Source organism: Cricetulus griseus, assembly GCF_003668045.3.
Source record: "Cricetulus griseus strain 17A/GY chromosome 1 unlocalized genomic scaffold, alternate assembly CriGri-PICRH-1.0 chr1_0, whole genome shotgun sequence".
NCBI classification, from domain to species: domain Eukaryota; kingdom Metazoa; phylum Chordata; class Mammalia; order Rodentia; family Cricetidae; genus Cricetulus; species Cricetulus griseus.
The window spans coordinates 209,016,098-209,030,294 of record NW_023276806.1 but is presented as its reverse complement, the minus strand read 5'-3'; the positions used below and the strand labels follow the sequence as shown (position 1 = coordinate 209,030,294).

The following is a 14,197-nucleotide window of genomic DNA, read 5'->3' as shown; positions in this document are numbered from 1 at the left end:
CATAAGGCTCCGCAACTCCAGTCCTGACATATCATGTGACAGCCGCATAAAGAAAATGTGCAGCACTTCCTTCTAAAGTGTTCTGGGAGATGATCATTGTCATAGAGTAGGTCTGAGGGGAGCAGAGGAAACCCGGGAAGGTGGGTGAGAAATGCAAATACCCAAGGGTTGATCCACAGTCATCCAAGGAGTGAAAATCACAGAAAACTGAGTGTTGAGACAAGCTGATGTTTGTGTTGGTTTTGACTTCTGCATAAGAAAAGGAGTTTTTATTTAAAAAAAAATCTTTGTATTCAAAGAGAAACAATAGGTTGGAGAACAATAGAGAATGGGAGGAGCTAACCACCAAAAGGGGTTTAAGAATGCAAACTTAGGAGAAATTCAGGTGATATGGTCTAAAGGTTTGAGATCTTCTGTGTCTCTTGGTGAACAGCCCAGGGGTGGGATAAGGGATTGAGAATTTAACTCTTCTTCGCTTTGTCCACAGAGGTCACAAATGCCTACTGGGCCCTAAATGTAGGAAATAACAGTAATTTCCATCCTGACCACATAACTTTGAGGTCATGACCACATGACCTTTGAGCCATCATTAAACTTCTGTGCAAATCTAACCACACCGATTAATGGAGGTGTTTTCAATGTGTTGAGTGTTTGGAGTTGAGCAAAAAATGTCACCATGCTAAACTTTTATGGCTCAATGTGTGTTTGGTTAGTTTTTCTATTAACAGTTCACCCCATGAGAACAAATTAAGCACTTGGAAATCTTCTGAATTGTTTCAGGCTACTTGGCTTCTTCATTGTGTTATAGAAGAAGAAAAACAATTGTTTTTCTCCAGAACAAGTATATTTTGTATGTATTTGAGTACAAAGTTCTTAATCACTACTTTAATCTGCATTTCTGTTTTGTGAATGAGAAATCTATGGCCCAGGGAGTGTTTTTGTTTGGCTGGTTGTTTTGTTTTGTTTGTTTGTTTTTTAATTCTAATTTCAGGGTGCCCATAGCTGTCCTAGGATTTCATATGGCAAGCAGTACACTTTGAAAATACAACTTATAAAAGTTTCTTGGAAATGTAGGGCAGTTTCACAATAGATATGAAGCCAAGTTCTGTACCCACCGTGTGCAAAGTGATGGCAAGAGTCTCTGAGCATGCCCAAACCATCCTAAAATCTTCCATCAGCTAAAATAGCAGTGCTGATCTGTCTCTGCACTTCCGCTGTCACTGGAGTCTAAATACACGAAGGAGGGAAATCGTCTTGCTGGGGAATATCCCCAATGATGAATACCTGAAAGCAAGAATAACCGTTTCTCCAAACACATTGTTCAGGCATTGTTAAAACCACAGGCCTTATTCTTAAAGACAGGACAAAATGTAGGACTTTGTTTGTAATATAAGTGATACCATATGACAAAACAAGATGTATAAGTACAGCTTAAGAGCAGCAAAACTAGCAGCAAAATCGGCCTTGGGTTTCCAGACTCCCTGTCTTCCACTCTTAGCATGACGTCAAGGGAAACTGCCCCATGGGGAGATTTGAAAGGGCAGATTAGAGAATAATTCAGGAACTGTGTAGCCTATGTGGTGGCTTCCTTCTGGGGAGAGCTTTGACTCCTCCAGTTGCTCACACACTTGTAAGGATTGGTGTGAATGTGCTGGCTGGTTGATCACAAGGTCTTTCCCTAGAAACTGTTCAGACCACGGGCAAAACATGAGGGCTCAGATAAATTGGCTTCCGGGCAGGAGATGAAAAGATGTTGCATTGATTTCCAACAAGGTGAACTGTGGGTCTTTACCTGGAACACTAAAGTGCTTTGCTATTGTGCTGAGTTTAAAGCAAGTCCTTGGAATGTGGGTGTTTCCTTTTGTCCCTCAGGTTGTGCTTTCTCGGACCGTACCTTTCACCCCTCATGTGAACTTCCTCCTGGATTCCCATCCTGTATCTCCAGAAGTTATTGTGGAACATCCATCAGACCAAAATGGCTACACATTGGTTGTCACAGGGAAGAAGGTAAGGCCTGTTTCCATGGGAATTTCCATGTGTATGGTTCTTTTTAAATAGATCCTGTGTGTTGTTGTTTTAGTAACCTTTCTCTGAGTCTTAGATTCATATCTCCTCCATTTAGCTCTTTCTGGGGGTCTTCCAGAGGTTGCCTGAAGTTATCTATTATTGAAGGGAGACTAGGCCTGAGGATATCTTCTTTAGAATATGCATTCTCCTTCAGTCCTGTTTATCAGTGAAAAAAAACAAACACACAAAATGCAAATTACAGTCCTAACGCAGAACCCCAAAGCAGGCAGATAAATCCTGGAGACACACAGGAATTTGACTCCAGCCAAATAACCTCCCTAAGAGAGATGTGTGTCATGATACCAGAATGGTATGTGACCTTCCATAGAACTTTCCAGGGTTTCAAGTGCTTCCCCTGCAGCTTAAATTGGTCTCTCTTGTTATTTTAAAGTCATCTCAGACAGAACCACGTCTCTACAATGTAGAACTTCTAGTGTTATAGGACCGTGCTTATGGACCAGACAGAAATGGTGTTTTCTTGGAGTTGTGGATGCGGGTGGGGGGTTGGGAGGGAGGGTATTAGTTCTGGCTATGCTGTCCAACATTTCCTGGAACTCATAGCCCTGTCTGGCCTTCCAAACAGCAAGCATCTCAGGTGCTCAGTATATCCAGCAAACAGCATTAACCTTTTACCATGTATGTGCCAACAGTAAAACAAAAGGGGTTTGACTTTTTTAGATCAGTTAAAACCATTAATGTGGGAGTTTTCACATAGATGTTTCCTTAATTAGATTCTATCAAGTGATGTTTATATGTTACTTTCACACATACAGTTTTTACTTAAGCAAACCCAAAGCTCTAGAAACTCTTTCTGTCCCTTTTGTTTGCAGATCTCCAAGATCCCATTGAATGGCCTGGGCTGTGGACATTTCCAGTCTTGCAGTCAGTGTCTCTCTGCCCCTTCCTTTGTGCAGTGTGGCTGGTGCCACAATCGATGTGTGCGTTCTGATGAATGCTCCAGCGGCACATGGACTCAAGAGATCTGCCTGCCTGCCATTTATAAGGTAGGAATATCTGTGAGCCAGCATGCATATTTTCTTAGGAAATGCAAATTCCAATAATGAAAAAAGAATGCAAAAATCATTTTATTCATTTTGGTGGGGGGACAGCCTCTCTGTCTTAGCTTTGTCCCTAAGGTGGCATTGGGACACCCCCTTATTCGGCATCTAAAGTGTCCCCTAGGTCCTCTCTAGGGTGGCTGCTCTCCCTTAGATCCATGTGTGGTACATATCGAGGGGGAGCGAGCATTGCTCCCCAATTCAGATCTGTTCCCTCCTAAATTACCCACACTGTCATTCCTCATTGCCTGCTCTAGGCCAGGCACCCAAACAGAAACCTGTAACTCCACAGAGACAGGTCTTATGTCCAGGGCATACATGGGACCCCTAAGGTGAACCATGCAGATTGATGATCCTTCCACATAGAGGCTGGTTCCCTGTCCACCTGTGGGTATCTTAAATCTTGTCTCAATGTACTTGAACAAGAATAGCTATACTGACACCTATACTTCTATAAGCCATATCGTCCTTTAATTCACTTTGAAAATACTTACCGATTGTATATCTGGACATATAGTTCAAAAAGAGACAAGTTGAATAACCTGGTTCCTGGAGAAGATGGCAGCCTTGGTGTTGCAGCCATCCATTGCAGTGCATCGCAACATTGGCATTGCAACTCTAAGTGTTGCTTTATTTTCTAAGGATTGGGTGGGAACATTGGGTTTTTTAAACCTCTTGGTCCATGTATATTTTGCCTGAAAAGTATTTCCCCAGCAAGGACCCAGTATTAGCTTTTTCTGTCTGCCTTTGGAACAGTTGGACTTTAGTAAGTGCCTCTTGTGAAAGAGTCAAGTTAAAGGGCCGGGTCACTCAAGTAAACACAGTAGCAGAGTGGAAATAGGGCTGGAGTGCATGACTGTTTCCATTTAGTTACGGTTTTGAACAAGAGCTACAGTGGGTAACTGGGTTTTCAGTAAAACCATTTTCTGCTAGGTGCGATACAAATATCAAGCCTTGACTTGAACAGCCAGAGAATACACTCAAAGCAGTAAAAAACAACTGAATCCTTACTTTTCAGTATTCTTTCAAAGCCCACATGCAACTGTATACTTGTTTAAACAGCCTTGGTGATTTCAGGTGCCAGAAGCTTGAACTCTTTAGAGTCTGCAACAATTGTCCTTCCTGAGTGTGCATGGTGTGTGTGTGTGTGTGTGTGTGTGTGTGTGTGTGTGTGTGTGTGTTCATGATGTGTATGGTGTTTGTGTATGGTGTGTGTAGTGTGTGGTATGTGTGTGTGGTCTGTGAGGTGTGTGTGTGTGTGTGTGTGTGTGTGTGTGTGTGTGTGTGTGTGTGTGTGTTGTATGTGTGTGCACAGGCACACACAGTCAAGTCCTAACAGTTTCTTTTCAAAACTATCCATATTAGTATTTTAGACTGATAAACTGACCAGAAGAAACATTTCATCTTGGCCACGGTGCTTCCCTCTACTAATCATGAAAGCCTTCTTAAAAATAGTTGACCCGGGCGTTGGTGGCGCACACCTTTAATCCCAGCACTCGGGAGGCAGAGGCAGGCGGATCTCTATGAGTTCGAGGCCAGCCTGGTCTCCAGAGTGAGTGCCAGGATAGGCTCCAAAGCTACACAGAGAAACCCTGTCTCGAAAACCAAATAAATAAATAAATAAATAAATAAATAAATAAATAAATAAAGTTGAAAGCACAGTAAACAACTTAGACTTTCCCAGAACCACATAGTCTCTCATACAAGTCTTCCTCCCCCATCCTGTTTCTGAAGTCCAGCACTCCACAGTTGATTTTTTAACCTTTTATTGATTCTTTGTGAATTTCACATCACTCATCTCGCTCCCGCTCAAACATCTCCCCGTCCTCTCACTTCTGCTCTCTGCCCTTTCAGCGCACCACCCAAAGCAAAATATAAAAATAAGACCAAACTAATTTCAAAAAGGCGTCAGTGTATCATGCACAAGTTGACAAGACGTGGTTTATATCATAGAAGGAAAGTAACACAGCTGAGTCTATAACCCCCCCCACCCAGAACACCCCACCCAACCCACCCCCTGTCCATAGCTGTTAGGAAGATTTCATGCTATACTAGACCGTGACATTTGCCGGTTTTACTGCAAAAAAATAAGATAGATTGTCCCCTTTTCTTTTCAGCCTTAAACTCTATACGCACAGCACAATCCAGCTGATGTATAGAATTTCACATTCTGATGCATATACATTAACCTGCTTCTCAAGGTACACTGTGTTCAATGGCTGAGATTCTTTGCAGTTTTGGATATGAGTGATTTCAGGATTGTAAACCCAATCCATTGTTTCAAATGTGTCATCTGATCTTCAAGAGCAAAGAGAAATGTGCAAAAATGAGGGGCATTTTCCCAATCTATTCTGAATGGATACGGAGAGGGGGGGGATCTTCATACCTTGTAGGACTGAAGATGATCTCAGAGATATCATAGAACTGTATCATTGATCAGAATCCTGGATACGGAGCAACAGCAGACCAGGCAGTAGTGCATTGCCATCCACATGTTTGTGATGTTGCTTTTCCCACTAAACTAGAAAGGGGCTTCTGTAGAAAAACTTTATTTTCATTTTTTTAATGCTTTCCCATATTTTATCTTACTAACATAATCCAGAAGTCTTGTTGGAATGGGCCCAGTGGTAATGTGATCTTTCACCTGTGAAAGCCAGACAGGTGGGAGACGCAGCTTCTGTGGTTCCTATGCGGGACACTCATTTCCTGCCCAGAGAGTTTCTCTGCATTTCAGGATAACTCAGAGTTTGCCAGCCCATTGTTGGGGCTATGCAAGGGTGTGTGGTCTACGACAGCTTCCTTCCTTTTCCCCTGGAAGGGGCACAGTTCCTCCATAAGCTACTGGGACAGTGTTCATCTCAGCGAATGCTAAGCAGAGCCATCCTTTCGAACCCTGGGAGCCGCACAGGATATGTTGTTGCTGTGTCTCTTGCTAGAGCAGCTGCTGAACAACTCTGTGTCTCTTCTCAACGATTGCCAAGTCTCTGCCTTTTCATAGGCAGAGTATGCTGAGTGACAGGCTTCAGTTTTGACCTGGAGCAGGGGAAGGGCTGGAGGCAGAACTGTCAGGCCCACAGCAGCTCGGGCAGCTGTTTTAGATGGAGAAATCCTCATTAGAAGCAGCAGCAGCTGTGTTGCAGCCTTGGCCTGAAAAGAGACCTAGGAGCGAATGCTTCTTCTCTTCTGCAGGATTTCTTATATCCTAATAAACAGATTTTTTCCCCTAGCAGTTCTCATTTGGCTAGACATAGATGAGGTGAATTTTCATGAAAGGCACAACTGTGTAATGGATTTTTATGGCTAAAATAAAAGCATTAAGCTAAGACTTTAGAGTTAAGACGTTGGTTTGTAATTATTTACATAGGAAGGATGGGAATTTGAACCCTTCTGAAAGTTCTTCCTAACTGAGACTGCGCAGAACGGGCTTCAGCACATGCCTTGGCTGGTTCCGAATCTCCGCGGTCTTCACGCTTCATTTTCCCACCATTGTACTGTACAGTACAATTTACAATATGTACCCCCCAAAAGAGCATTTCCTCTCTCAATTGTCACACGGCTCCCCGGGAGAAGCTTATTTTTAACTTGGAAGTGTGTTTTGCCTAATAGTTTTAGCCTAGGAACTGTTGTCTTACAGACGTCACAAATGCCTCGTGTTAATGGTTTATCATGGCCGTCACCATCTTGTTACTACCTTCAGACTTCACCTTTGACACACCAAAAATGAGCCTATTACTCACTGAACATTGCACATGAGGAAAAATATCTTTAAAATGAAGTAAAATACTGTCAAAGAGAATTTTAAAAATTACTACAATACTGATTTCAGGTTCTCTCACTTTTGATTTTTTTTCCCAGCAGAAATAATGTGGTTTTGTATTAAGTATTATATAATTTCAAGTATGCTAGGTAAAATATGCTAGCCATATTTTAAAGGCTACTGAAAACCTTACGTAAGAACTACAAATTGAGACCCATAAAATAGGTCCAGGGAGCTGGAGAGATGCCAGGCCTGAGTTTAGTTCCCCGCACCCACATTAGGTGAGGTGACCCCTGACCAGCTGTAACTCCAGGACAAGGGGATCAAATGCCCTCTTCTGACCTCCATAGTCAATGTGCCCACATGTGCAAACCCACACACAGAAATACATGCACATGCATTTTTCAAAAAAAAATAAATATTAAAATATGATACATAGTTTGCTTGGTTTCCACAATATGAAGAAAGTCACATTATGCTGGATTTTTCCTTTAAGTTCTGTTTTATCTCTGTAGGTTTTCCCCACTAGTGCACCCCTTGAAGGAGGAACAATGCTGACCATATGCGGCTGGGACTTTGGATTCAAGAAGAATAATAAATTTGATTTAAGGAAAACCAAAGTACTGCTTGGCAATGAGAGCTGTACCTTGACCTTAAGTGAAAGCACAACAAATACGTAAGGAACACAGGGACTTTGTTGGGCTGTGCTTGCAAGACACGCTTGGTTTTTGTTTTGTTTTGTTTGTTTAATTAGAGTTTCTAAAAAAGAAAAAAAAAAAGATGCTTAACATGTTCACCCATGGGTTAATAAGGGTCTGGGCCTGTCATAGCATTTGAGAGACTCAGAGAGAGAGGTGGCATGGCCTCAATCAATGCAGCATCCAATAGTTGTCTTTTGATTTGTTTGCTTGATTTAATTTTTATTCGGAGTTGGAGTTTAATATTTGTGTTTGTGACTGTGGTTTTGTGTACTTGGCAAATACGTGTGCATACAGTTGTACACATAGCATTGCATGTGGAAGTCAGGAGACAGCTTCAGGAATTTGGTCACCTCCTTCCACTGTAGTGTGCAGGCTAGGATTGCATGGTGAGGTCAGGTCATGAGGCTTGTGACCTTACCTAGTGAACCGTCCTACTAGCCCAGCATCCAGGAGCTTTGAAACGACTAAAGTAAAACCTGTGCAGAAACTGTGTAACTGGAAAGAGTGGCCCTTCCTCTTCAGACTCCAAACATTGTCTCCAAAGGCCTCTTGTGGACATCAGTAAACAGCTTGGTGTCTCTCCTCTTATCACAATCTACCTGCTAGTCCTTGCAACAGTGGTGACGCCATCAATAACATTTTTGAGACTCCTTTTGGATGAATTTAAATTTATATTCAGGTAATATTTATTGTCACTCTGCCATCTGGGCATTCCCCCAAATCCTGGGAGGTGTCAGTCCCATTCTTACCTAAAGTTCAGACAGCTGGGGTGTAGCCTAGCCAAACTAAGCCAGAGATTGGAGCCGACACTGTCACGTTGAGCTCTCTGATCAAGGCCTGTGCTTGCCTATCGTATCCTACATATCCCTTCTACAGTCTCTAATTCCACAGTGAACAGGTAATTATTTGTTATATTGTAGTAGCATCAACTGAAGTTTTAACAGTTGAATCTTTGTGGTTGAATCTGTTCTAGAGAGTAAATGTCTCTAATAGAGTTCATTCTAGGGTCATAAAAGATCTTAATATATACATTCTCACAAAACCAAGGCCAATTAATGTCAGGCTTGCTAGCCTGAAGACAAAAGCAAGTTCACCCTAGGACCATCCCTGGTTCTCCAAAACTCTTAATTATTTCCATGTGAATTAAGATCTATAAAGAAAAAAAAAACACAGTTCATTCCCTCTTTTTAGAAGTTACTTAGTAAAACAAATTCTATTTCAACTTTACATATTATATATATACATATATATATATATATATATATATATATATATTATTACTATATATTAACCTATGTAAGGTTACTGATTAAAAATTGGCTCTGTTGGTGGCTAAGGAGATGCCTGGGTTGCCAAAGTGCTTTCCAGGCAAGCATGGAGACCTGAGCTCAATACGCAGCACCCAATAATAAAAAGCTGGGCGTGGTGGTGCTCACTGGTAATCAATCCAGCACTGGTAAGGCAGAGAAAGGAAGATCTCTGAGGCTTGCTGGCCAGCCCATCTAGCCCAATCTGGGATCACCAGGTCCCTGTGAGAAACCAGATAGATACCCCTGAGAAATAGCACCCAAGGTTGACCTCTGGCTTCCACATGCATCCTCTTGCCCCCAACATGGCACAGTAATAATAATTCTATGGGAAAACCGCCACGGTTTTGTTATTCTTTAAGTGGCTTAAATAAACTTGTGACAACTATAGTCATAGAAATCTAGCTATTGGCATAAGGTGATGAAGAGACCGGGCTTGTTGGTAGATGGCACACTGGGTCATGTGATGCTGAGATAGCTAGCAATCATTATCTCTCATGTGCCATACAATTTTGCAAGTTACCACGCACTTCTTAGCTGGTGAAGTCTGCCTTGGTGAGGTCTGAAGTTTCCTACGGTCCATCTAAAGTTTGGCATCATCACTCAGAAAAATAGAATTATGTGGTTTTCGGCCTAATGCTTCCATGAAACTGAGCTTGCTGTTTGCAGTCATGAGCTCACAATCTGGGGTTCCTGTCCCCATCACAACAAGCAGCCAAATCAGAAAATCAGAAAATGCCTGTGCATTTGAAACATATTAAGCCCTGATTTTTTTTTCAGGTTGAAATGCACAGTTGGTCCTTCGATGAGTGAGCACTTCAATGTGTCTGTAATCATCTCAAACAGTCGAGGGACAACACAATACAGTACATTTTCCTATGTGGTAAGTCCAAGCACTGGTTTTTCTTTTTTTGTGACCTAGGCTGTGTGATTTTTTTTTATTTTATCTACTTAAATGATGGAATTAACCAGTTACATTTTGGTTTTGCTGTCCATTCAGGATCCTGTAATAACAAGTATTTCTCCAAGTTATGGTCCTAAGGCTGGAGGCACTTTGCTCACTCTAACTGGAAAGTATCTAAACAGTGGGAGTTCTAGACACATTTCAATTGGTGGGAAAACGTGTACTTTAAAAAGGTATTGTAACTTTTTTGTTGTTGTATTAGTATCTGTTCCTAACCAACGGAGCCAATTCTTTTGAGTTTGTGCGAAGCATAGTAAAGATGTTTGTTTATGACTTCCTCTCCTGCTGACAATTCCTTCCTTCCCACACCCACCTGCCTCATTTTGCTGGTTTTTCTAACCTGCCTTTTATTGCTCTGTCTCCTTCTGAGTTTTGTCTTGCCATCCGCTCCTTTACTGTATCCCAGCTGTGGAGTGAGTGAGCTTGAGGCTCCGGTTATTGTCAATACATCAAAACAAGCATTTCTATCAAGAGTCAGAGCTGAAGAAGACACATGGAGGGAAGAAGTGGGTGAGGTTAGATTTGGAAGGTGATTTTGTTTCTCCTTCTTGGGGTTGAAACAGCTAAGTTTCCTCCATTACCAAATGTACTTTGAAGGTTGCTTGAACCGCCAAATGTTTTGAAGTCAAGGCTGGCCTTTCAACAAGGCTAATCTGGGATCTAGTTGGATGTAAACAACATACACTGGGAAGAGTTTGTCTTCTAGACCACCTCAGGAAACCCCACAGTCACGTTTTTTGACTTACAGATATAATTTTGGATTATATAGATCACTAATAACTAATGTCTGCTTTTTATTTTTTCCTTCCATTTTTTTCTGTTCTTCTGTTTGTTTGCTTCTTGTTCAGTGTATCAGATAGTATTCTTGAATGTTATACCCCAGCCCAAACCATCTCTGCTGAGTTTCCCGTGAAACTGAAAATTGATTTAGCTAACCGAGAGACAAGTGGCTTCAGTTACTGGGAGGATCCTATTGTCTATGAAATCCACCCGACCAAATCTTTTGTTAGGTAAGTGGAAGCTTCTGACGGGTAGAAGGAGAGTAAGGTGATTTGGCTGTAGAAATGACCAAGAAGCTGCCGTTTTCATCCCTCATTTAAATGCACTTTTTTAAGGCACCTTTCCAATTCAGTGGGAAATTGCATTTAAGTTTCAAGGACAGTTTGACTTTATAGATGGGACTTCATGCCAAGAACCATTCTTCCTATGCTGTTATGCTTTAAACAACTTAGAGAAAAACAGTCCAACCTGCTGCCATAGTGTATACTCTCCCATGTCACATAGGACGTGTACGCATCTGTGTCAGTTCATGACAGCAGCTTCACCTTTCCCCTTGCCTTTCCTCACACTTTGGGATTCCTTTACACACACTTTGCCCCCTACCAGACACTGCTTTAGGCTGTATCTTGTTGGGCTGAGTTTAGCCTCTCCTGTTGCCGCTCATTCTATCGTCTAACAACAATAGTGGTGTACGTTCTTCTCTGTATTTTTCAGAGTGTGAAAACCATTTCTTTTCCACATTTAGTCAGTAAAAATACAAACATTTCTACAGCTTATGAATTATAATTTTCTTTTAAATGTTCCCCTGAACTCCCATTCAACTCTGGCTAGTCCTCTAACATTACCATTGGGTGGGTGTAAAACTAAGCATCTAAATACTTGGTGGAAAACCTCTGAGTATTCCTAATTTCTATTTTATTTTGTCAGTGGTGGAAGCACAATAACGGGTATTGGAAAAAACCTGAATTCGGTCAGCATCCCAAAGCTGGTAATTGATGTGCATGAAGTGGGGATGAACTACACAGTGGTAAGTCCTTGGAGTGGCCCTTCTGCTCAGAGCTCTGCCACCAGGCTTTCAGGGCACAAGGGCATTCAGGCTTTGCCTTTAATATTAACTAGCAATCTTTCCAGCAGAAGTCCAATGGTACTTTTTATACAACAATAGAGTCTTGAGCTGACATTGTAATCACATGCATGCATATACATGCTTGCATGAACTCTCTCTCTCTCTCTCTCTCTCTCTCTCTCTCTCTCTCTCTCTCACACACACACACACACACACACACACACACACACACACAAACACACATGTTTATATACAAATGAAGACCTTTAGCTTGAGACAGCAGTTTTCAAAATTGTTGGTACAAACACAAACTTGTCGAAAGCTAGGATCGTCTGGGAAGAGGGAATCACAATTGAGAAAATGCCTCCATCAGATTGGCCTGCAGGCAAGTCTATGGGGGCATTTTCTTGTTTAATTATTGATGTTGGACAGTGCAGCCCACTATGAGTGGTGCCCTCCCTAGGTAGATAGTACAGGGAGGGAGAAGAAAGGTAGCTTTCCATGAGCCTGGAGCACAAGCCAGGATGCAGAATTCTTCCATGGTCTTTCCTTCAGTTCCTGCTTCCATACTCCTTCCTTGAGTTCCTGTCCTGACTTCCTAGATGGAGTGTAATCTGACAGTTGCAAGATGAAATGGGCCCTCTCTCCCCAAGTTGATTTTGGTCATAGAGCTTTATCCCAGCAATGAAAATCTAACTAACACTGCTTTTGATGAGTTTTTCAAGTGAAAGAAATATAAGATAGACATTTTTATGAATGAGAAGTACAAATATTATGTTTTAATCATGCTTATATTTTTTCTTTTCTTTCAATACATACTAAATTGTACTAAGAACCCAAATAAGTCTATATTAATCATAGAAAACATTATAGGTATGCATATATTATAGATATATTTATTTCTTGTAACATACTAATTTCAATTAAGGAAGAAATTTTAAACTATTGAATACCTCTGGATAAAAAGGTAGATTAGTAAAATCTGCTCTACTCCTCTGTGCATCTTATACTATGAATCTAAAACCTATTCTCTTGCATCTCCTTCCCACTGTCTTTTATCAAGTAACAAAAAAGCATTACAATATATTATAGTCTAGGTTTCAATGATTTTTTTTTATTTCTCTATATTTCCTTTTTTATTTGCAAACTCAACCATAATTTAACCTTAAAGGTGATGGATCCATTTGCTGCTCTAACAATCTCAGTAGGTCATATAAAGGCCTGGCGTGGTACATGTCTATAGTCACAGCAAATGGAAGATGATACAGGAGGATCAGAAGTCTAAGGATGGCCTCAGATACATAGCAAGTTCAAGACCAGACTAGGGAAAAATAAAACCCTATTTCAAAAAGAAAAACAAACAAACCAACACCAGTAACTTTCACCTAGACCTCAGAAAGGTATATATTTTGTTTCAATTTTTTATGAAATACCATCCTCTAGTTGGACATATGCACTCACCTTGGAGTAAAGGCTCTAAGTGTCCTCTCTCACATACAGTCTCAATTGGGCAAGTGATAGATTGAATTATAGCACTTTCTTTGAAATTTCACCATCCAATATTTCTTAAGGACTAAAGCCACTCTGTTCCTTAATTACAAAAAGCAATTTGGGACTAAAAATGTCAAGCTAAGTCACCAAACAATAAGGTCATCCTAAATGAGATTTCTCTTGACCCTCTCAATCATCCACATTGCATCACCTCTAACAAGTATTATTAGATTCTTATCATATTTCCAAGAGATGGTACTCCAGGGAGTCACAGCATGAAGTTAAGGACCTTGAAGCCAATCCCCATACATGGCCACAAACAAAGTTAGAATACCACTATTAATTTAGGAGACATCAGTTCTCCACAACCCAGATACAATTTTACTTTAACCAAATAAAAATAACAGTTACCCTCTTTGGTGTTGGCATGTGACTTTTTAAAGTTGGGTCTGAGAAATGATTCATTTACTCAAGACCACGCCTCCATTATTAAGATAGTAAGGGAGCTTGCTTTCATCTCCTTTACCCAAAGATGACATACAGCTTCAGCCATTTATTTGTAATTGCTGGAAGCCCTCCAGGTGTCAGATATAAGAGAGGCATACCCCAAGGAAAATTCAGATAGTGGCAGAAGATACAAGTCTTACCTGACTACATATGTGGAAATACAAACTTCTATTGTTTGAGTCAAAAACACAGCATACAATAACTGTGCATATTAGTATTGGATAGAAGTGAAAATTTTAAGGGACATTCTACTATTTGCTCTTTTATTATCTCTTACTTTACTGTCATTTCTAAACACTGCCTTATGGAGAGGTGTATGCTCTTTCTCTGTTCCCTGTGGCTTATAGAGTTTAGAGCTGACTGTGATGAATTGAACCCATTTATTATTTAACAAATAAAAACTTACAGTCAGGTCTGATGTAGGTATATATCTAGCCAGAATGATTTAACTCCAGTAAACTCAAAGCCTTAAAAGATAGAAATGATTAACTTAACAAAA

General features: G+C 40.8%; 1 protein-coding gene across 4 annotated transcripts in view; it reads left to right on the top strand.

The window, feature by feature from the left end:
• Met (MET proto-oncogene, receptor tyrosine kinase) overlaps nt 1-14,197 on the top strand; it is a 107,364-nt gene that overhangs the window by 56,129 nt on the left and 37,038 nt on the right. For all 4 annotated transcript variants that reach the window (XM_027389942.2, XM_035452056.1, XM_027389941.2 and 1 more), the window contains 7 exons: nt 1,873-2,007; nt 2,898-3,071; nt 7,398-7,558; nt 9,671-9,773; nt 9,891-10,027; nt 10,703-10,864; nt 11,562-11,661. In XM_027389942.2, coding sequence (XP_027245743.1) covers nt 1,873-2,007; nt 2,898-3,071; nt 7,398-7,558; nt 9,671-9,773; nt 9,891-10,027; nt 10,703-10,864; nt 11,562-11,661 — 972 coding nt within the window. The remainder of the gene's footprint in view (nt 1-1,872; nt 2,008-2,897; nt 3,072-7,397; nt 7,559-9,670; nt 9,774-9,890; nt 10,028-10,702; nt 10,865-11,561; nt 11,662-14,197) is intronic.